Below are 23,236 nucleotides of genomic sequence, written 5' to 3'. Positions count from 1 at the left end.
GCATTAATCATCAATTCAACTGCACTCTGCATTTTCATATGGCAGCCCAGACGCCGACAGCATCGCAGCAGATTAAATAGGCGCTACCAAATAAGGAAATTCTCCCCTCCCCTCTATTGCAGTTGGTTTGGTCCAAGACTCCTCCTCTGTATTGCGGGGAACTTAAACAACATTGGCGCGAAACAGCGCGCGGCAGTGATGGAGGGCAGAAAGAGGCCAGGTGGAACCGAAAGGGCGGAGCTTAAAAAAGGTGGCAGCAAAATGTGCCAAATTGACAGATATGTTCTCAAGACCAGCTGGTAGGTTACGAAAGATATGGAGTATGATAACCCTGTTTGTCGATTTTATCAGTCTATGCTAGGCCTATAATGTGTCGATAGTTTGCGATGTCAATTCAGCTTTTTGATGTCATGTGAAATCTCGCAATTTACACGGTATAGATGTGGTGTATGTCTTAATTCTAAGAAGAACCGGACATTGCTTTACATCCCAGTTATTAACAGTTTTAGATGAACAGGTCCCAAATGTGCTGCTGCGCGTTATTTCCTCATCCAGCCCATTTCATCTCGCTGTCACACCGTGCATTTCCACAGGCGTGCGCACATTGTGGTTATGAACACACAGGCCAAGAAGTCATATTTGATGTTAAATAATTGTTGTTAAATATATAACTTAGAAGAGGTGTATGCGTATGCTAATATTCTAAGCAGAATCGAACACTTGCTTTAGCCTACATTTCATTTAACCATTTCTGAGTTGCCTAATGCGCCCTCACGCTTTATCTGCCGGTTGCTGAGTACCCAGCATTGTTGATTTGCCATTATTTTCGAGGCGTATGCGGCATGTAATGCACAAGCATTGGTTCAAATGCACGCGAGATGGGTGCTTTCGTTATTTTAAGACTATGTGACTAAAAATGTGTTGTGTAATTCGTCTTAAATAACGCGAAACAATCAGCCATACTCGCTGCTTTGCTATTTGGAGTGGCAGTCAGCTGGATTTCGCCCCCGACGTAAAAGTTCATTCCCACACCCGGGCCGAAGATGCCGATTTCTGAAGATGCATGTCCTTTGGATGTGTTTTCAAATATTTTCACTAAGGAACTTTGGGACATGTTGGTGACACAGATAAATGTATATGCGGATTAGACACGCGGCCACACACCATCCGATTTTAAGTGGAGCCCCGTCTCATACCAGATGAAATCGTTCGTCGGTCTCTGCATTACGTTTGTGGTCATTAAACTACCGCGTAATGGAAGTTTTATTAACCCTAAAGTAATGCAGAGAACGACGAACAACATGCATTGTCACTACCTGAATTTAAACCAAATAAAAAGCATTGTGAAAGAACAGTTATTTGTTTTATCTTTTTTAATGTACTCAAATTCCTCCTCCATTTCAAAGTGGCCTGAATGTGAATTAAACTCCCGGAGTGAAAACAGGGCCCACTCCGGCCCTGCTCAAGCACTTCAACTGGTTCAAATGAAAAACCAAACGGTGATGGGCAACGAGGACGCTGAATGATGAACGGACGGATAAAAACATGATTCCCCGCGTAATTTCCTTTGTATTTAAAGAATACTCCAATACAGAGGGCAAACGCATTGCTACGTGCAGAACATGTGGAGCCACAATTTCGGACAGCCAGTCAACCACATCAAACTTCGCTCGTCACCTGAGGCTGCATAAGGACAAGTAAGTAACAAAGCCAGGTAGCAAGAATCTGTACAGGCTAGTTGGTGGCTAGAAGTGGAATGTGTTAATGTATTAACGCTGTCAAGGATTTGTTTTGCTTTGCTGAATATAAAATAGTGAAGTAGATTTTTTTTTATTGGATTGCTTTTGTGTTCAGTCTAGTGTTAGATTATGTGGGCTAGGCTACCAGTTAACACACATTGGGAAGGCATAGCCAGAAGGTGGTGATTTGGTCAGAGCAGAGAACGTTTACAAGATTGTTATAAAGGCTCTGGTCAGAACGACACAGACTTATGATAAGAACCGGACAGCAAAGGATAAAACGTGAATCAAATAAACAGTTACCCAGGCTGCAAACTAAGTATGTAAAACAGAAGTTCGCTCTTTGCAATGGGAAAGTCAGTGCTTGTCATGAAAGGCATTTAAACCACTGAGACGAGATGACTAGCAATGCAAGTTAAACCAGGCGTTTAACTGTTTGCTACGTACTGCACCAAGTCGTGGACGCTGTGCGATGTGTGTTATTAGTGCTGGGATTACACGTCATCAGAGACATTCAATTCTATTCTCTTCCTCTCTCTGGTGTCATGTAGGCAATGTGAATAATGGGCCATTTGGGCTATGTAAAATGTAAGCTCAGCTGACGTTTTATAGCGCAGTACATCCCGACAGATTGGAGTGTAGCCTACTCTGACGCGAGGCATTATCCCACAGTCTCACCCAAACGACAGGGCCACAATGCCTCTACATAGCGTGGCTTTACCAGTGCATTTATTAGTCTCTGGCGAGAAACCAAATTCGCCAAAAGCACGCAACTTGGATCTGGAGGATTCCGCTGAACATTCTGAAATTCACAACAACTGTTTATTCTACTTTATTATACGGCTCTCTAGAATGTTGCCAGGGCTTCATTCTCACATTCTGGCCAGAGCCCTAGAGGACTCTGATTCTGGCTACATCGTCACAACGTTCTGTGTTTACTGAGGCTACCGGTATTTTAGCGAGTGTTTAGTGAATGCATTGTGGTCTAGCTAAACTGCTTAAGGGAACATCCTGGCTGGCTTGTATTAAACATTATTTGTTTATACACAGTATATGTTCAGATTAAATGAACTCAGACTTTGATATTGAAAATGATAAAAACATGTTAATGTCTACATGATTAAAAACAGAAAACAAGTAGGCCTACTAATTTTACATTTTTTTTCCTTGTTTAGATTTGCAGAATATCTGAAGAACAAGATCATCCCAAGTGAGACAGAGCAGCCGTCCATTTCTGGATTCCTTACTGCAAAAGATACACAGTCCACTGCTACCCACCCACAACAAAAAGCCATCACAAATTCAGTACTAACAGATTTGGTCATTGGATGCAACATCCCTCTCTCAGTAGTGGAGAACAGATATTTCCGGAATTTTTTGTCAGTTAGTTGGTCTCTCTCACACACACAAACGTACTCAAGTCACGTTGTATTGTGTTAAAGGCATGTCATGTTGTATGTTGGGACAGTGCCTAACTTCAGAAGGAAAACCATTCTTTGATTCTAAAAGTACACAGATCATCTGTTAGCTTGGACTTTGAGTTTCATGTCTTAAAATGCACATGAAAAGCATTTTTATGTGAAAAATGACATGAATGAAATGAAAAGAAAATGATTTTTGTTACACAGTACCAGTACTAGTTTTGTTTAGAATTTTGTTTTAATTTCTCACTAATTTTCCAATAAAAAATTTAAGGAAATGGTCATACTTTCACTCATTCTCACACCCTTAGCCTCAGATGTACACTGACTCACTCAAACTAAACTCACTGAAAATTTAGGATGCTTTACTAACGTTAACTAACTAATCATTGTCTCCTCTGAGATTCTTTGATTGTCTTGGGGCACAAGCTCTAAAACATTTTAAAATGGAAAAGAATGGGTGTACTGTAGTTACTTGTGCTGCCTCTATGAATCATTGACATTACATTACATTTAGCAGACATTTTTATCCAAGGTGACTGGCAAAGGAGGACATACACTGCAGTGTGGAGAGGTAATACATTTGTGATCAAAAATGTGTTGATTGCCTGTAGAATAAATGGTGACTTGTTAGGGACTTGGAAAAAAATGAGACTTGGACTTGGACTTGACTTGGTCAAAAGTGCCTTGACTTGTGACTTGACTCGGACTTGAGTGGTAGGACTTGAGACTTACTTGTGACTTGCACATTAGTGACTTTGTCCCACCTCTGGTGGTTAGCGCTGTCGCCTCACAGCAAGAAGGTCCTGGGTTCGAGCCCCGTGGCCGGCGAGGGCCTTTCTGTGCGGAGTTTGCATGTTCTCCCTGTGTCCGCGTGGGTTTCCTCCGGGTGCTCCGGTTTCCCCCACAGTCCAAAGACATGCAGGTTAGGTTAACTGGTGACTCTAAATTGAGCGTAGGTGTGAATGTGAATGGTTGTCTGTGTCTATGTGTCAGCCCTGTGATGACCTGGCGACTTGTCCAGGGTGAACCCCGCCTTTCACCCGTAGTCAGCTGGGATAGGCTCCAGCTCGCGACCCTGTACAGGATAAGTGGTTACAGATAATAGATGGATAGACTCTCTCACACACACACGCACATCAAATCTTTTAGCCTAAACAAACTTATCACATGACATCTCCAGTTTTAGAGTCAGCTCCATTCATTCACTGACTTTAATGTGATGATTTAATATCTACTTATTTCTAAAATTATTTACTTATTTATAAACGTATCTCTTCATTATTACTATTGTGGTTCTTGTGTGTCATTTACTCCCATGAGCTGTGAGGAGAAGTTAACTGGATTTATTTTCTGTGTTTCTATTCAGAGAGGATGGAGAGTGTGGCAAATGCTGAAGTGCAATTCAGGAAGAAATCAGGTAAATACCTTTATAATTACTGCATTAAACACACCCACACACACCTGCTCTCATTATAACATTTTCACTGAATTAGTAAAAGTCTCTTACTTTACAGATTCCACTGAACACCAGCTGAATTCTGAGAGTTCACACACTGAACCCAACCTCAGTCTCCAGATGATATTTTTAGTTTAAAAAAACAAACAAATAAATAATAAAATGACAATTGTATGTGAAAGGAAGAGGAAACATCTGTGTGTGGGGGGGGGGGGGGGGGGGGGAGAAGCGTTCAGTATTTAAATGGGTTATTTTTGCTCTTCTTTAGACCAACGCTCCAGCTGAAGAAGAAAATGAAGTCTTTTATGCAACAGTTAATTTGTCTTAATTATTTCCTTTATTATTTACAATGGAATGGTCTTCCTGGAGATTTTAGAATAATAAAGTGTGTGAACAGTTCATTTTAAAAGTGGTTTAAAAATAAGTGTCTCAAAAAGACTTTTTAATGAGATAGAAAGAGTTCCATTTTTAAAAATTCCTGACTTTAAACTGAGGATTTGTTTTGAAATTAATGTGATGAAAATAACTGCATGTGTTCACTCTTTATAATCGAAACCGCTCTCATCTTGAGCACAGCCTCAAGTACAGTGATATTCGGTCTTATTGCTGCTGAATGTGGGGTGAAGCCCAGCACAACCTTTGTTCTCAACCACCGAGAGAGAGAGAGAGAGAGAGAGAGAAAAAGGTGCAGACTCTCCCTCGCTGAGAAACACATGCACACAATCTGAGCAGGACTCAGTCGCTCTAAAGCGACTAAAAACTGCTGTGGGGATGAGAATGAAACTGATAAACATTTACAGATCTCTCTCTCTCCTTTATCGCTTCATCCTGAAATGTTTTTTTTCTTCCCAAATTATTAATCAGCTTTTTGAACTGAAGATAAAAATTGATGCGATTTGGTTTTTAATTCACACAGCAATAAAAAGTAAATAGACTTGGATTACAGAATACAGCTCTTTAATTCAGAATGCATAATAAATTAATTATTTAGAGAAATAACAGAGGACACAGGCGTTACAGCAGGAAGTGTGCGTTCTGGTTTATTTATTGTTCTGCTGCCGGCGGGGATCTGAACACAGACACGCGAGTCAGTGGGGGCAAAGGAGAGAGGAAGGGCGGAGCAAAGACATGAAGTCAAGGACGTAATGAAGGAAAGTGTTACTGTACAGGACACGCCTCCTCAACTCAACCAATTAACATTCACCTGAAATCCGATCAATTCACAGCACCACAAACACTCCAGGTATTTACCCATAACACACACGTGATCAGGTCCGAGTCCACCCCGGGACTTTGGGTTCTGCAGTGAGAACCCTCTCTGTACCTGCTGAAATGAGACTCGGCTGCATTCCTGTGTTTAGCAGCAGGGGGCAGCAGAGCGCACACAGCCAGTGTAAAACAACAAACAAACAGTTTAAGGTTTTTTTTTTTAGTCCATTTTATATATTTTTTTTTTATTCATTAAGGAAAAGCAAAAAGTACTACAAATTACAAATGACACTAAGAGCCAAATCACATCAGCCTACAGAGCAGAGCGCGAGAATATTCACTGATATCATACACATTCATTCAAGTATTTTACATTTGGGGGATTTTTTTTGTTCATTTCCCCCCTCATCATTTTCACGAGTGATGAAATATTAACACTAACACCCTCACACAGCGGTTTACCTTAAATATCTATGGCTTTATGGAATAATGCTGTTAATTACCAGTTCATTATTTATTGTCCCTTAACATAAATTTAACCCACTGTGGTTAAAATAAAAAGAATAACTAAACTTAGAAATTAAAAAAGTGTGACCTTTTTTCCTCCTCCTCATTCAAAAATTGAAGAAACTAATTTAGAACAAAGAATTTCATTCAAGATGAACTTTGCTCAAAAACGAGCTTGTTAACCAATTTAGCTCTAAGTGTTTAATATGTAAATGTGAGAAGAGCTGCAGTTATTTATATAATGTTCCTATTTTTCTCACATGGCACTGAATTTTAGCATAGCTACAATACAGAAAAATTAAAAGGTGTTAAAAAAAATCAGGGACAATAAAACTAAAAATATTGTACACAAGGTGAATATAATTAATCAGAAAATACAGGGGCGTGTTCTGGTCTTGGGTGAGGCCATGCCCCCTCTGTCCGTCCCTCTGGATAATCTTTCAGGATTAAGTGGACGGGGCCTGTTTAAGGGTGGAGTCATACTTCTGTTTGAGGAGTGGAGAGCAACGCCCAGTTCATTTCTCCGCCCATCCATCAGGCATGTGAGAAAAAGGGGTGTGGTTTCTCAGGTGAGTTAATATCTGGAGCTCTGTGTTTAAAGGGGGGTTTAGATTTTGTTTTTATTCCTCCATCTTATGTTAAAGTTCTTGAGCACCTGCAGCATGATCAGATGTTCTCACCTGTTCCTCTCCTCTCGTTCAAGTAATTGTGATGAAGTACGGACGCTGGGCGTCAACACGGACACAAACACAGTGAGAGGACGCTTACGGTCCAGAACAAAGCACACGGAAGACACAGATGAGGGGAGGCACCGCCCACAGCACATGTGGGGGAAGGGGTGATGGTGGACAGGGGAGGGGTTTAAGGTGTCCAGCGCACAATAAGCAGAAAAACTCAGTAAAATAAGGCAACTGTGGAAAAATAGAGAGTGATGAGAAATGTTCTGAGGCTCGGCTCCAACTTTCAGTCTTCATCCCTCTTCATTTAACAGCAAGCAGAGTCAAAACAGCTCAAACCCAAAACAAACATCACCACCCAACTCTCAGCCAATCATACGGGTCCAGGCTGGAAAGGTCAAAGGTCACGCTGAGTGTGATGTCCAAATAAAAATAAAGAAATGATGAGAATAAAACTGAGGAGTGGAACAGTTTCCCCTTCAGCAGCCTCTCGGGTGTAAAAATGTCAAAATAAATCACGTCTGAAGGGAGGCACTCGATCCGTCCTCCGCACCATGGCGCACAGTCCACACCGTGACACATGCGTGAGCAGCTGGACCCCAGAGGATTATGGGTAACGGGCAGGTAATGGTGAGGATGGCGGCGTTGGTTTCACTCAGTGGATCACTGGCCAGAGTCAGCGGCAGGGGAGGGGCCAGGCTTTGGCTCCAGGGCGTGGTCAGGTGTGTGGGCATGGCGAGCAGAGGACTGAGACAGGTGATGGCGACGCCCATCACCACTGGAGGAGTGACGCTTACGACCTTCATCTATAGGAGGCTGAAGAACAAACAACAGAAAAGAGAGGATTTAACACACACACACACCGACCACAAGAGACAGACGGGCAGGAAGACAAAGAGAAAGAACAGTGAGACATGCGTCTTACACACAGATGCACTTACGTCAACTCTGAAGTCCTCCAGGCGTCTGAAGTTACGCAGATACTCCTGCAGTTTGGAGTCGATCTCCAGATTCTTAGCTTTAGAATATTTGAGAAAAGCCCAGAACTTCTCCAGACCATACAGCTGACCTACACACACACACACAGGTAGTGCATTAGTGTGTTCACTCTGAATGAATGAGTGAGGTGTAGAGAGTGAGTGCGTGCTGTGCATGTATGTTACCTGCTTCATAATCTTTGATGGTTTCCTCCTGGAAGTCTTTGAAGATTTCGGGTCTGAACTTCCTCTCCAGACCATAACTGTAATAACGGAATAGACATTCCAACCCGTACCTGACACACACACACACACACACAGAGCAACTTTAAACATGTATAACAGGTATCTGGGGTGGAAGCTGTGCGCTGTGTTACAGAACCTGCCCTCAGACTTCCATCATCCGATCACTCAGCAATACACTCACATTTATTTAATATATTTCTTCAGTTTAATGTTTAATCAGTGCTTTATTCTCCTACAGGAAAATATCAAAATTCTAAATCACACACAGTGTGATGAGGGATGAGTGGGCGGAGTCTCTGTACCTGTAACCCTCCTTGGCGTCCTCGACTCCCAGCTGTCTGAACTCCTCATACATTTTCCTGTTAAAGTGATCACGCAGAAAGAACGACCAGAAACGGAAGAGTGTGTTCATCTCCTGAGACTGACCAATCCCCAACCGCTTACGTTCTGACAGAGAGAGAGAGAAAGTTAAAACTTTTCTGCACATCTCACACTTTGGTTCTGATCATGAGGAAAGGGTTTCTGGACATTAAATAACAGGTGTGTGTGTGTGTGTGTGTGTGTACCATTGAGACAGCGCCGTCTGTATTTGTGGTAGACATGCTGTGTGAAGCCGTTCTCCTTCAGCAGCTCGTGTGATGGATGCTGGAATTTTGGGAGAGACTGAGGAGTGCAGCCGATGTTCCCCAACGCTGCCGTACCTTCAGAAGGACTCGCATTAGAGCTAAAACACACACAGGATGGTGACAGACAAGAGTTAAATGTGGTGCGTGTAGCAACTCACACTGGTGGAAAGAACGACTCAGAAACACGTGGTGTGAAACTGGTCTAAATCTCAACAGACTCAAAAATATACCGTTTTTATGGTAACAGAACTGACATGACATGAACGCAACACCTCATTAATTACAACACAGAAGTGTGCGTTAGTGCACAATGACGGTTGTGTGTGTGATACCTGACGGACGCAGTCCGTGATCGATGTTCTCGCGAGTCCATCACCCAACCGACGTGACACTCCATTGGTGGATTTGAGCTGTGACGCGTCTTCCTTTTGCGCGGCGTCTGAAACACACGGTTTATACGTACATAAACAGAGAGAAATGTCTTTTGTCTGATATCACACCATGATGTAACGTGCCCCATCCTGTAGAGATGAAAGTGGAGCAAAGAAAAAAAAATCCTGAACTTTTGAAAGTCAAACTAAGACTGTGTGTGTGTGGGGGGGGGGGGGGGCGAAAAAATTTTAACAACATAACACTCAAACCCCTGCATTCTAGTGCATTTTAGTGCTTATTTTCACTGAAACAAGTTATAACTTTTCTTTCATGTACATTAATGATTCACATGTCAAAAATATCAAATTTAATTCCCCGAGTTAATGAGTAATTTTCAGGAGTGCGTTTAGAAAACGCGGTGATTTTCCTGCTACACAGTTCATTACTTTGAAAAAAGAAAAAAATCAGACAGTTGAAGGTAAACTCAGCAAAATCCCAAAACAGTGCTGTTAAACAGTAAAGGTCTGTTAGAGTTTCTAAAGCTTTCAGGTTTCAATGTTGGGGACGCTGAGCCTCGTTTATCAATCTTTTAGTAGAGCTGTGCGTTTGCAGAAGCTAAAGTGAACTAAACATTTCCAATTCAGATTTATGCGAGTTGAAGCCAGGTGTTTACATTAGTTCGTATTGTCTGTAAATTTAAACACCAATGAATACCAAATTTCTCATGTAAATCAGGGGCGTGGCTAGGATTTTTCAGGTGTGTGTGTGTGTGTGTGTCACACACTGACTGGCAGCCTGAGTGCATTCTGTAACAAAAAAATAATTCCCATTGCTAGTTTTAGGCGGTTTAGAAACCGGCTCTTCCATTATTGCTGTTTCTTCCACGTTTTCTTGATGATGTGTTCTAGAAACGGCACTAAAACTTAGCTTCGAAGCCACAAAATGCAACTTTGATGGAAAAAAAAATATATAATAAATTGCTGACCTCTCTTCACGTCGAAAGAAGGAGGAAAGTTTTGACATGGCGAATTATTAACACAAGAGGAAATACTCGTAATTCACAACTAAAAAGACTGCAGCTACACCGGCAGCTTGAACACGCTTTCTAGTGCGATTGTGTTGCGCTTGCGCAGAACGGTGTCAGTCCTGCACGCCTAACAAGCTCCGGCTCGCGCGCCGTTAACAAAGAACACCTGTCTTTAATCAATGAACTATGTTTGGGCTATTTAAGGACCGCGCCCATGTAAGGATGATGCGAAGTATTACGCCGCGTCTAGGAACGCGAAAAGTCCGAAAAATAAATTTCTCCATTCAGAAAACCGGAGATTTTCAAGAGTTTTGTCAAATATCTGGATTTCCGGGTAAATCCGGAAGACTTTCATCTATAATCCTGCGAAGACGGACTCCATACACTTCTGAGGAATCAATGATCTGCACCGTTTACAGCTCTGCCCACAAGTTCAAATTTCTATTCATTGCAACATTTAAACTGTTATAGCACATGCTGTGTGCGTGCGCGTGTACCTTGGCATCCACAGGCCGGCCCTCCTTGATGACAGGGTAGAAGCGAGGTGTGTGTGTGTTATGTTTGCAGCGTGGTGTGCGGGGTGTGTGAGGAGTATGTGGCGCTCTGTATCCGGGTGAGTCGGGAACAGCAGTGGGGAGAGAGCGTGCCATCATGGATCGCTCCGGCGCTCCGAACAGCTTATTCGCCAGGTCATCTGTAGGAACTACAAAAAAACACACACAGCTTAGTGATCTCTCTCTCACACACGCAGAGAGAGCTTGGTCTCACAATCTGATAACAGGTAGTCTTAATGACGCCATGACTCACTGTGTTGTGGGCGGGGCGGACAGGGTGGCACTTCCTGGTTGGGGTCGATGGGGGGTTCAGGGGTCAAACAGTCAAACTGCTCACGACTGATCAGGTGAACCTTCTTAAAGTTCTCCACCTCTTGCTGCACATGCACAGACACAATCATGTAACATCGTATAAAATAACTGCGCGTGCACACACCTTCACTGGCTACATCCTAAAATCACTAAATAGGGAAGTATAGTAGTGTCTATAAGCATCACATTTGAAATCCATAATAAAGGTTTATATATAAAATCTCACCAGAGAAGTGCGTGTCCATTTCCCCCCTCTACCCCTTTAACACACTCAGACAAAACTGCTCCCCAAAAAAAATACATAAATAAGGGGGGGAGGGGGGGTGTTACTTTATAACACACGCACGCACACACACACACACACACACACAATGAACAGCTGCACAAAGCAGAGAGAGCAAAGTCCTGCCACATCCAGAACACAATCACTAAAGGCCTAAAGAGCACGTGTACACGTTCTAGTGCACGTGTCTGGATGATGATCCAGCACTCACACTGTGAAACAGGCAGCCCAGAGCCACGCAGGCGCTTTACCATGTTTCTGCATCATTCTGGACCCACCCGTATGGTCCTGATCACTCAGGGGGCTGTTCTACACACTCCCTAAAGCTCTCAGCAGGACGTTAGGCTGATTTTTAGCTTCATGATTATGATTATTACCTTGATGGTAGCGTACTCGGGCTCGTACGTGTCGTGCCACAGGTCCTGTTCATAGTAGAACAGCCCATCGTTAATGACCTTAACGAGCTCATTAGTGAGTTTGGAGCGGGAGACGTGGTTGCCCGTCCGGTCGCCCCCAGGGTGTTTGCGCAGATACGGTGGCGTCTGAGTCACGATCAGGATCTTGTTGACATCGTGATCATCGATCTCTCCATCTGACTCGTCATCCGTCCACTCGGTGAAGGTGTTCCTCCGCCCATCCATCGCCTCCATCTCCTCATCAAACAAGAAGTCCAGCTCCTCAGGCTCATCCTGATCCCCTGCAGTAAGGGCACTCCGAGGGTCCTCCGGCTTCTGACGCCCCACACAGAGGGGGATAGTGGGACAGACACACAGACGGAGAGAGAAAGGGTCAGAATGTACCGCAGGAGGTGCTATAGGCTAACTTTATGGAAGTGTATGCATGCCATGTTCTGTTTCCTGGGTTTCAATTATTGGGCCGTATTGTAAATAACATCCTACTCCCTGTTTTCTACACTAAAGGATCATGAGCACCAAGTAGTGCACCAACACATAGTGCAGTGTGTGTATGTACTTTTGGTCTGGCTGGTGAGGGGCGTGGCCGCTTCTTCACTTCTATCCAGCACTCCGAGTCGAGATCAGGGAGACTCGCTGATAAACCCTTTGGCATCGTCTTCAGGTTACACACTTCCTCCTGTTTCTGTTCAGCTGAGGATGGCATATGAGGAGAACCTACACACACACACACACACACACTTTGGACTCAGCTCAGCTAGTTACACACACAGTTTTATCATATAATTAGACACGGGACAGTAACCGTGCGAAGTGCTGAGTGTGTCATACCTGTGTGAGGTGTGTCAGCTGTGCTGCGGGGGATGAATTCAGGGCAGTGGATGAGTTGGGAGAAGTCAGTGTGTGTGTGTTCAGGAAGCATTAACCCAGGAAGAGGCCATTTCTCTGGATCCTCTCTACACCGAATTTTCATATCAATAATCTCCACCTCCTTACTGTCCTTTAGAGCCTGAAAAAAAACACAGTTTAATAAGGTATGACTGATCACCTTTCACCTGTTGCCAGTTTAGGTGTGCTGCAGTAACTAACTAAAATGAAGGACTTCAGTTACAGATCCAGAGTCACAAAAACATCAACATGTACACAAACCAGGGATGAGAGTGGGTGGTCATCAAAAAAGCAGAAAACAAGATGTCCCCCCGGAAAATTTTGAAAAATAAGGCCTTACAAACCACTTGCCCTGCAATCTGAGCTGTAGTAGATTTAAAAAAAAAAATAATAATAATAAAAAAAAAAATATATATATATATATATATATATATATATCTGTTGTCTTTTTTATATATTTACATGAAAATATGTTTCAAATCAATAGGAGTATTGTTTGAATTCAAGATAAAATCACATTCTACATTCAAGGGTATGGTTATGATTCATGATCAACAAAAACGACAAACTAAATTCACATTAAACTTAAGTTTTATTAATTATCAAAATGTTCATATATTAAATAAAATTTTAGGGTGACTGACTTTTTCTCCCCATGTCCTCAATAGTTGCATATGATTCCTTCAAAAAGTCTTTTGAAATATTTAAGTTTTCAAAACTGTCAGCATTAATTCAGATTTACTGACCATCATATACATGCTCAACGTATTAAATCAAACGAATGCTAAGTTTATGGGATAATGTCTGTGTACACTTTATACAATTATTTATAGTTCACAGTCACTTCTCATTTTCATTTAATCATTTCAACGACTTCTTCAGCTTTTTGGCCAAAGACAAGAGCTTGTCAGTCCTCTCTCTGTTTTTTATACCAGCATCGATTTCACGTACCTTCGCTTCGTCTCGCTTGTCAATTGTATTCGGTATTTTGAGTAAAAAAGCCGATACGAAAGAGAAACGTATTTTCGAAGAGCAGCAACGATGAACATGTGCAAGTTTCGATAAAATAGAACAGATGCGGTACTTTTGTAAGAACTGTTATGATTGGCTTTTGTTCTCTCCCACACTCTTGTAAGAACTGTTATGACTGGCTATCATGCTCTCGCCAGTGATGTTTTGGCCAATTACATTGTAGATAACATGCATTCTACCGCGAGACTTAGCGAGACTAAAGATGGCGAAAATGTAAACATGTAACATCATCATAGGAATGAATTACGCTTGAGTATCATGAAGGAACATACCCCAACCCCCCTCAATAAATGAAAAAAAAAAAAAAAAAAATCAACGGATTTGGCATAATATAAAAAGGTTGATTTTTACTCAGAAAAAGCGGAAATCCGCCGAAAAGCAGAAAACTCTCATCCCTGCAAACAGTACACTCCACTGTGTCTATTGTTCTCTATTCAACCCAATGTACTGCTGTAAACAGTGTCACTGTGTTATAAACAGATCAGTGTAAGAGTTTAGTGCAGGATCAATATAAAGTTCAGTATTAAATTCTTCCTTGTGCACTTCTGGACTCATCTGTGATGAATGAGAGCATCATCATGATGGAACCTGAGGTCAGTAGCGTTACCTCGGTGATGAGGTGGATGTCAGTAGTGAGCGCTTGAACACGGTGAAAGCTCGCAATCAGGGCTACAGGCAGGAAGCCACCTTCATCCATCTTCCTCCTGAGAAAAAAGTCCCGCTCCAGATTCCCCACACTGAAGTAGTACTCTCTGTATACACACACACACACACACACACACACTTACTATTCGTTTTTATGACAGATTTGTCGGTTACGGCCATGAGAAACTAAACAGTAATAAATTCAGTTTATCACATGTCCACTACACACATTCAGTACAACTGTTACTGAGCAAGAGTAAAAACACACTACAGCTGTCTAACACACATCAGTAAATTTCATTACATCATATCACAGTGTGTATAGTGTAGAGGGTGTGTGCGTGCTCACATCTGTCTCTTGATGTACTCTTTCAGCAGGTCCTGGTCCACACTGTATAACTCAGTGCTGCTCACACTGTCATAGTAATAGGTCACGGACTGCGTGTATTTGGGGTTGTACACTCCGTCCTTCCCCTCGTACTTGTAGCCATACTGATAGTCATACTGACCTGTAGGGGATGGGGGTGCACGCACACACACACACCATCACAGCCTCAACTCTCACCTGCTGTGTTTATGGTACTATTCAACACAGTTTACATAAAATCAGTGCACATCAGAGATGTGCGTGCATTATAAAATATCTGATACACGCACACACCTCGTCCTCCTCGTCCTCGTCCTCTTCCACGTCCCCGCCCCCTTCCTCGTCCTCTGAACCCTCCTCTGAACGGCGCTCCCTCGCTTTTCACACTCGAAACCTCATCATGATCATCTCTGAACTGATCACGTTCATATTTCCCACTGTGCCAGTCTACACACACACACACACACACACACACACAGTAGTATTTCAATGTTAATCGATCATTACAGCTTCATACTATTAAAACTTTAACTAAAACCAAAATCATCCATTAAACTAATAAAGGTGTCCGATACAGATCACGTCGCCTTACCTCTGAGGTCGTTCCTGTTGGCATGGTGCATTCTGGGAGTTTCCCCCTGGCGTGCGTTGTTCCTGGAGGCTGAGCGCTCTCGTGGTCCCTCAGACTTCACCTCGATCATCAGAGGAACCCACCTGTGTTTATTTCCTGTTTATAGAGAGAAAGCTCTTCATCAGAAATATCTGGATTCAGACATGTTTAATCTTAATAATTACAATAAAAAGAAAAAGAAGGAACAACATGAACAAGGTCCTCACTGCAGAACAAAGTCCAGGGGGTGGAGCTGGATCTGATCCAACTCCTACAACCCTTACCCCTAAACCACACAACAGCGCACACCAGGAAACACCACATTAAAAACACACTTATCCAGCCTGAAACACACTCCACCCCTGTTCTTTCAGCTTAAGTCCAGGTAGGAAGAACTATATCAGGTTCAACCACAGGGACTATTGGTTCTGCAATGAGGGGTGCCTGGAACAAGGAGAAGGGAAAGCACAACAAGGAGAAGCAGTAGAGCATTATATCAACATGCAGTTCTGGACTTCTCCTGCAGGTGGCAGTGCAGCTCCACAGCAACTCCGGCTGGTTAGTGACGTGGCCCTGCACTTATCTACGTACACCACTGAACATGTAGAGTGCAACCCCTGATACTACCGCTGCTGCCACACACACCTTTCTTCTTGTGAATGTTGTTCTTGTGCATGTCTTCCTCTCCGTTTTTCTCCTCTCCTGAATCATCTGATTTTGTCTTCTGGTTCTCTTTAGTCTCCTCACTGTCTCTCTTCTCTTTAGACTCCCTCTTCACTGACGCCTTCTTACACCCCTGAAAAGAGAGAGAGACACACACACAATCAGTTTTACTTGAAGACCTGAATGAGTCTGTAATTTTAAATAAATATCACACACTCCGTGGCATGTTAACATTCACAGCTCACTCACTCACTCTCGCATTATATTCTTGATTGAGGCATTGAGTGTTGATTAATTTTCTATAATGGCATAAAAAGGGTGATATTTGCATGATCTGTTTTCTGTAAAATCAGGGGAAAAATATGCAAAAGATAAAAGGCAATCAGCTCTGAGTATAATATCGTGCATGTAACAATATTACATGATATAATGGGATTAGGGCGGCACGGTGGTGTAGTGGTTAGCGCTGTCGCCTCACAGCAAGAAGGTCCGGGTTCAAGCCCCGTGGCCGGCGAGGGCCTTTCTGTGCGGAGTTTGCATGTTCTCCCCGTGTCCGCGTGGGTTTCCTCCGGGTGCTCCGGTTTCCCCCACAGTCCAAAGACATGCAGGTTAGGTTAACTGGTGACTCTAAATTGAGCGTAGGTGTGAATGTGAGTGTGAATGGTTGTCTGTGTCTATGTGTCAGCCCTGTGATGACCTGGCGACTTGTCCAGGGTGAACCCCGCCTTTCACCCGTAGTCAGCTGGGATAGGATCCAGCTCGCCTGCGACCCTGTAGGACAGGATAAAGCGGCTACAGATAATGAGATGAGATCATCACTTCCTATCGAGACTGACCTGCACTTCCTTGGTGGCGATCTCTCCGGGTGTCGGCCAGTTGGTTGCATCTCCAAAATCTCCAACCTTTTTTTCAAAAACACACACACACAGTAATACATCATGCTTCACACAGCACTCATGATCTACAAGCAGTAATGTCACACATTCATGAGCTGCTTAGACACTTCCCTAATTTAGAAACATAATTACATAAGTCTACTGACAACACCCGAGTATCCATAAGAGAGAGTTACCTTTCCTCCTCTCCTGGATCGGGGGTTTCCTGCTCTCACCACTTTTGCTGGTCCAGTTTGCTCTGAAAACACAAACATTATAAAATACTTTACACATTTGAATACTAACATTGAGTTTGATGTATTGTAGTGTTTCACCACGTTCACTCAGCCAGCTGAACACTGCACATAGCCGAGGTTAACTAGTACTTGACCCACACACACCCCTAATCAGTAATCACTAACTCATCACTCTGAAATGCAGCTGTTTATTCTAATCGCACTCCAGGAGTCATGTGACTTCTAATTTTAGTATTACATATTATAGATTTTAATAATCATTTGGGAGAGAAATTAAAAACACGATAATACGAAAACTAACAATATGCCGTTATCCTCCTACAGTTAGACTGAAGCAGAGCTCAGTGTGATGGCGCTCTCGTGCTCGTCTGAATATAAAGTTCTGTTTCAGAGTTTGAGTGGAAATATTAATAAACTCAACAATAACCCATTTTTATAATAATCTGATAGTCAGTACAGGGGTGTGTGTGTGTGTGTGTGTGTGTGTGTGTGTGTGTGTGTGTGTGTGTGTCATTTACTAGACCAATGAATAAGTTTTACTGAACGCCAGCAGTGTGGATGGTGGGCGCCTCCAACATATCTAGTCCTTCTTGTTCCTAATGTGTACTCAAATATTGTTACACTTCAAACAGGAAGGAATCTACTTTAATTTTTTTTTTTTTAAAGTTAGACATTTGACCTTGCTGTGACCTCGACCCTGTTTGCATCAGTTCTGCTTCATTTGCTGGTTACAGAGATAATCTCATATAAACATTCAAACACTCATTCTCCAGATATCACACTAACAACAATCTCAGACGAACACACACACACACACACACACACACACACACACACGAGACCGCGAAAGAAAAACACAAAAATAAAAGTCGTGTGCATGTTCCTTTATTCCTCACACCCGAGGTGTGTCCACTGTAGTTTAACATTTAATGGAGTTGAACTGGATGTTCACAGAAATGTCTTCTCTGTCACATCTCACGACTGGCTCCAGAAACTTTTACAAGTCTAACATTTCAGCAGAACACCGTCAGAAATGGCGTCAGAGATGATGTATGAATTCTGACTCCTCACACAGTTAAATGATGTGCTAATATCCATCTACATCCCTAATATCTGCTGCATGTGTCGTGGGCGTGAGTGACAGTGACACTTCTCTCTGGGGTTTATTTGGCTCCAGTGTCCCTCAGGGCTCAATACTCTCACCTCCACTGTTCACACCGCACACTAACAAGCTTCCAAAAAAAAAAAAAAAAACCTCCACTACGTAATGCAGTAAAATTAATTTCTCTCATTTTTACAGTGCTCACAATGCCATCTTTATTAGATCATTTCACACTGCCACGTAACGCATTCACACCACATACAGAGTGATTAACACCAACACACATCAGTGAACACCATATCTGCCTGGCCCATACACACAGTCAGATAAATGAGAACAGGGTGGATGCTTCAACCAATATCTCCCTCTCACACACACACACGTCAGCAGGCTGGTGGATCAGCTGTAAGTGTGAGAGCAGACAGGTGACAGGAATCATGGAGAGAATATATGTGGTGTAAGGGTGCACATGCATCAGCACTGCTCACACTCACTGCTTACTTTATGTACATGTGGAGGATTAAAAGGGACCCCTGAGCGGAACTGTAAAATATTTAGTCATTTCTCACACACTAACCGTTCTGTCGGTTTTAAAATTCATACACTGACTGTAAAAGAAGATCCAGTTCGTGACAGAGTTCAGTAACTGTGTTCATAAACGTGATTGGAGACACAGCATTAGTTTGTTTAGTCTTCAGTTGCGTAAAGCATCACATGGTGCTATACTGCCCCCCCCCCGTTTACGCTCGTGTTTCACAGCTCTGACGCGTCACGCTCATTTCTGAGGATGCAACTGTGACACATCAAGCAAGCCCAGGATGTGTGCAGCGAGATTGTGTGTATTAGTCGTTTACAACAAGTATAAATCGGTGTTATGAGCCGAATCACAGCCTACAAACGAACTCTTCTGCCAGAGCTTTGTCTCAGGCCCCACCCACACATCAATATTTCTGAAAGCATTGTTTTTTTTTTTTTTTTCCTGCTTCTGATTTTCCTCCTGCTCTCCATGTTTTGCATCACTGGAGCTTTTCCAAAAACACCCTCTGAGGTGGAGAACACTTAAAACTCAGTTTCATCATTTTCGCTTGGACAGGAAAACATACATTTTTGAAAAACGTCATGCCAGTTCTGTGAGGGTTATGAACGTAGTAGGACTCTGTTTATCTCAGCTGCTAATTGGGTCGTTACTCTGTCCGCTGTACTGTAGCTAATAATGTGTTAGCAGTTTAATTTCACTTCATGTGGAGCACAGAATCTGATCAATGCTGAACTGCTCCAGAATCCAACGCTGCTGCTTTAAACAGCAGAGTCCAACCTAGATCAGACCCTGGAGAATCTCTTGGCCATGCTGAAGAGTTTCTGCATTTTTCCTTCACTGAGACTCAAAACACAGCTTTTAATGACATCCTCCAGAGTCTGATCTAACACAATGACATCACTGTGTTCACGCAGTCACTTGCTGCTCTGTGGCCATGTTTATGATCAGATACACACATACAGTTACATCTGTGTATAGCAAGAGTAAAACTTATGAACTTCTGTTAAATCAACAGTAAATAACACACACAATGCATCTGTGTGAACATCGGTTTATTTCCATGTCTCATCTTTATCCACAGACTGACGCTCCCACCTCAGCCAAGACTAAACAATTTTTTTAAAGGATAATCCATTTTTGATTTCAGACTTTTTTTAAAAAAAAGTAAAACCTGTACAGTGTGCATCACATCACTCACAGCGGTTGGCACAGGTATAGTGTGTTGTACATTTCACTGGAAGACAGACAAAGAGACCGAGAGAATGCTGGAGTGGAAATGTTTAATCAGGTCTGGGGTCAGTGCTGTAGTCACCACACACACCTCTGTAATATTTGTCAAATGAAAAGCCGGGTTTACACTCTGCTGTAAATATCAGCTCTGAAACACCACCATTCTCCCTCACCCTGAGTAATACTCTATAAACAGCACATGGCGTTTTTTTTTTTAATTCTTCTTACACCACAATTACAATTTATACTTTATCCATTTAGTGTTAAAGTTTAATTTTATGAAACAAGTTATTTCATGCCGTCACTTAAATTATAGCAGCTATAAACAGCCGTCCCCTCACCAGCCTCTTTACTCTCAAGTTAATAAGGTTTAAAAAAAAAAATTTTTAATTGCACTTTGTTCCATGTTCCTGAAAAACTGTAAAGAAGTGTAACCAACTCTGTCCTGAAGATATCAAAGAATTTACAGTTCCAGCTTCACCTCTGACTGTTACACAGCACTGACACTGGAGACTCCTTCCAAAAACTCCACTCACTCACACACACACTTCTCCTTACAGGAAAAAAAATGAAATGTTCCTGTGAATAATATATTAATCTAACCCTGTGATTTGAGGCTGCACGACAGTCTGAGCTGCTGTTATAGAGAATTAATCAGCACCTTCTGACCAATCAGAGTCCAGAACTCAGCAGCAGTGTGGTATAAATCAGACAACACTGAAATGTGTTCAATACAAATGTTTCAGATTACTGAGCAATCATCATCATCATCATGTGTGTGAGGCAGATGTTTAACTGAGCAAACATCAGCAGAGTTTATACCACACACACACAAAATCATCCCTAAACTTGAGGATTTTTGCTCAGTCACATGGCTGAAACAGGCTCAGTGTACAGGAGCATGATGGGAGAAAAAACATTAACGCAGCTATTTTACTTACTTAAACACACACACACGTGTTTTAACTCATTTCCCACGTTATAACAGACCTCCCCCCCACACAGGAATGCTATAAACCCGCTCATGCTAAAGGACAGAACACATGATGTGTCAGGCTAAAGCTACAGGCTAATCAGCTAGCATTAGATTAGTCGTTTCGAAGGGTTTAGATTGCCAAGCTACTAACGTACCACCAAATCCACTATGAAACTAAACTCGCGTCTCAAATTATTCATCCTGCTGCCTGAAGCGCGAGTTGTGTGGAGGAACTCCGGCCCGAACCAGCCAGGGAGAAACACGTGGAGTTCATCCGGGTCCTTTTACACCGCTAACAGCCCTCGTTAGCATCGCAGTTTCAGCAAAATGTGACAAAACCCCGCGCTCGTGGCAACAAGCCATTATTAACTGGAACAAAAATAAGTTAAATTTTAACACGTTTCGTTTAGCAGAATTAGCATGTGAGCAGTTGAGCAGGATTAGCACGTTAGCCCGAGTGTAGGCCCGTCCGCCATTGTTAGCACACAGCGCGAGACAGGCCAGGGTGACTGGATTAGCGGTTAGCATCCACTAGCTAGCCTTCACACAATACACGGTTCTTAAAGACGCGTTGAACCCGAAGCAGCGCAGAAACTCCGAGCGAAAACACACAGAGCACAAACTCGGCTTCGAGTCAGAATGCGGCACTCCGCTTTAAAGGGCGGATCGCAAGCAAATGCGCGTGCCATCAATAACAGTTCATACACATTTACCTCAGGATCTCCCTCACACACACACACACACACACACACACAGGAGGCAAACAAACAACATAACGCTTCTATAATGCGAATAAAGAACAGCCGACTAAAAGTGATGATTAGTCAAAACAGAAGGTCTGCATGTGGCCGGGCATCGCGCTCGCGTTCACGGTCTCTGTCTGTGTGTGGGGGGGCGTTAGCGGAGTTAGCATGCTAGCGGACTTGTGACAGCTGCCTGATGGACTGACTCTCTCTCTCTCTCTCTCTCTCCACCGCAGCGGTGTGTGTGTAACCGGAGTACAGAGGGAAGTGTTCGGCGGCTCACCGTGCCCGGTCTGTCCGTTCACCGTCACCGAGTTGAGCTTCTTGGTCCAGGGGTTGACTTTGGGCGGAGGCGCCTCTCTGAACTCCTTCTTCTCCTCCCCGGTCTCGTTCCCCTGCAGACTGCGCTCCTCTCCGGCCTGCCTCGAGCTCGGCCCCGCGGTGAGCGCTCCGTGTCCGGCGGGCGGCTGGAGGTCCTCCTGCTGCAGGAGCGGAGTGGGGTTGGTGGTGGTGCTGTTGTGCAGGAGAGTCTCCACCTGAGTGGCCATGTCTCCGGTCCTCCTTTCGCCCAACGTGAACGTGCTGTCCAACTTAAACCACAAAAAGTCCCTCTTGTGTGTCTCTTCCTTCGCTCCTGCTCCACTCGGCTTCGCTCTGAGCCGCAGAATGGCGGATTCTCATTAAAACATGTAAAATGTTGTAAAAATTATTAATAAATCCTGCAGTGAAGCTCTCGGCCTAATTCTCCCCTCAGCGATCAGCACCACGCGACAGCCGCCCGGGGGCGCGCACGCAACAGCGACGGAGGAGATGTGAACGCGCCCGCTACGTACGTACGCTAATCCTCTCCACGCACTGACAGCGCGATGACGTCACCACGCTCTGGCTGTGGCCGTACGTGCTGAAGGGTTTGTTGACCTCTGAGCTCCTTCCGGCTCTGCAGCGGCGCTGCCCTGTTGTTGTTTTTGCATCTTAATTTTCATTTCTCATTGTTTTCTTCCTTTTTTGTTAATGTTTGATTGTATTTGTGCCTCGTCTGACTTTTTCAATTAATCATAAAAAGATTTGCTGCCTAGCTCGATTAGCTTTTCAGTTATTTCTAGGCAGCATCACTATTTGTCTGTTTTATGTTTTTGTTATTTGTAAATTTTAGTGTTTTAGTATGAAATAAAGATATTTTGCCCGAACCTTTTTGACCCAAATGGACATTAAGAATTTTCTGTGACCCTTTGCACTGACCACTCTATAATTTTTTTTTTTTTTAATTCCAGATTTATAACATAGGACTATTGTCATGTGACCATTTTATGATGTCAGTCACATCCAGATGTGTTCCTCACACTGATTTTGCAGCCTGGTGATGAGTGGTGTGTTGCTATATAGCCCAGGAGTAATAGGGTTATACCCGGAACAAATTATGGCCCTTTTTCAGCTCACTTCAGCTCGCTTCAGCTCACTTCAGCCCGACACGGCTCGCGTTTCGACTAC

General features: G+C 43.2%; 1 protein-coding gene and 1 long non-coding RNA gene across 2 annotated transcripts; one reads left to right on the top strand and one right to left on the bottom strand.

The window, feature by feature from the left end:
* Positions 1–209: 209 nt before the first annotated feature.
* Positions 210–4,785, top strand: LOC132894828 (uncharacterized). Its single transcript, XR_009655680.1, has 3 exons — positions 210–299; positions 4,530–4,580; positions 4,678–4,785. It is a non-coding gene; the product is annotated as an uncharacterized LOC132894828 (long non-coding RNA).
* Positions 4,786–5,559: 774 nt separating this feature from the next.
* On the bottom strand, positions 5,560–22,550 carry larp1 (La ribonucleoprotein 1, translational regulator). The gene is made up of 19 exons (XM_060935282.1): positions 22,032–22,550; positions 17,100–17,161; positions 16,864–16,929; positions 16,010–16,160; positions 15,347–15,481; positions 15,049–15,201; positions 14,737–14,896; positions 14,350–14,494; positions 12,654–12,831; positions 12,382–12,539; positions 11,787–12,140; positions 11,068–11,191; positions 10,758–10,963; positions 9,194–9,300; positions 8,802–8,959; positions 8,538–8,682; positions 8,176–8,285; positions 7,954–8,081; positions 5,560–7,828 (listed from the first exon to the last, which is right to left on the bottom strand). The coding sequence occupies exons 1-19, from the start codon at positions 22,294–22,296 to the stop codon at positions 7,676–7,678; spliced, it is 2,958 nt and encodes a 985-aa protein (XP_060791265.1). The 5' UTR covers positions 22,297–22,550; the 3' UTR covers positions 5,560–7,675.
* Positions 22,551–23,236: the final 686 nt, after the last annotated feature.

This window comes from Neoarius graeffei, chromosome 12, assembly GCF_027579695.1.
Source record: "Neoarius graeffei isolate fNeoGra1 chromosome 12, fNeoGra1.pri, whole genome shotgun sequence".
Classification (NCBI taxonomy): Eukaryota; Metazoa; Chordata; class Actinopteri; order Siluriformes; family Ariidae; genus Neoarius; species Neoarius graeffei.
The sequence above is the reverse complement of the archived record's forward strand: the minus strand, read 5'-3'. Positions and strand labels throughout refer to the sequence as shown.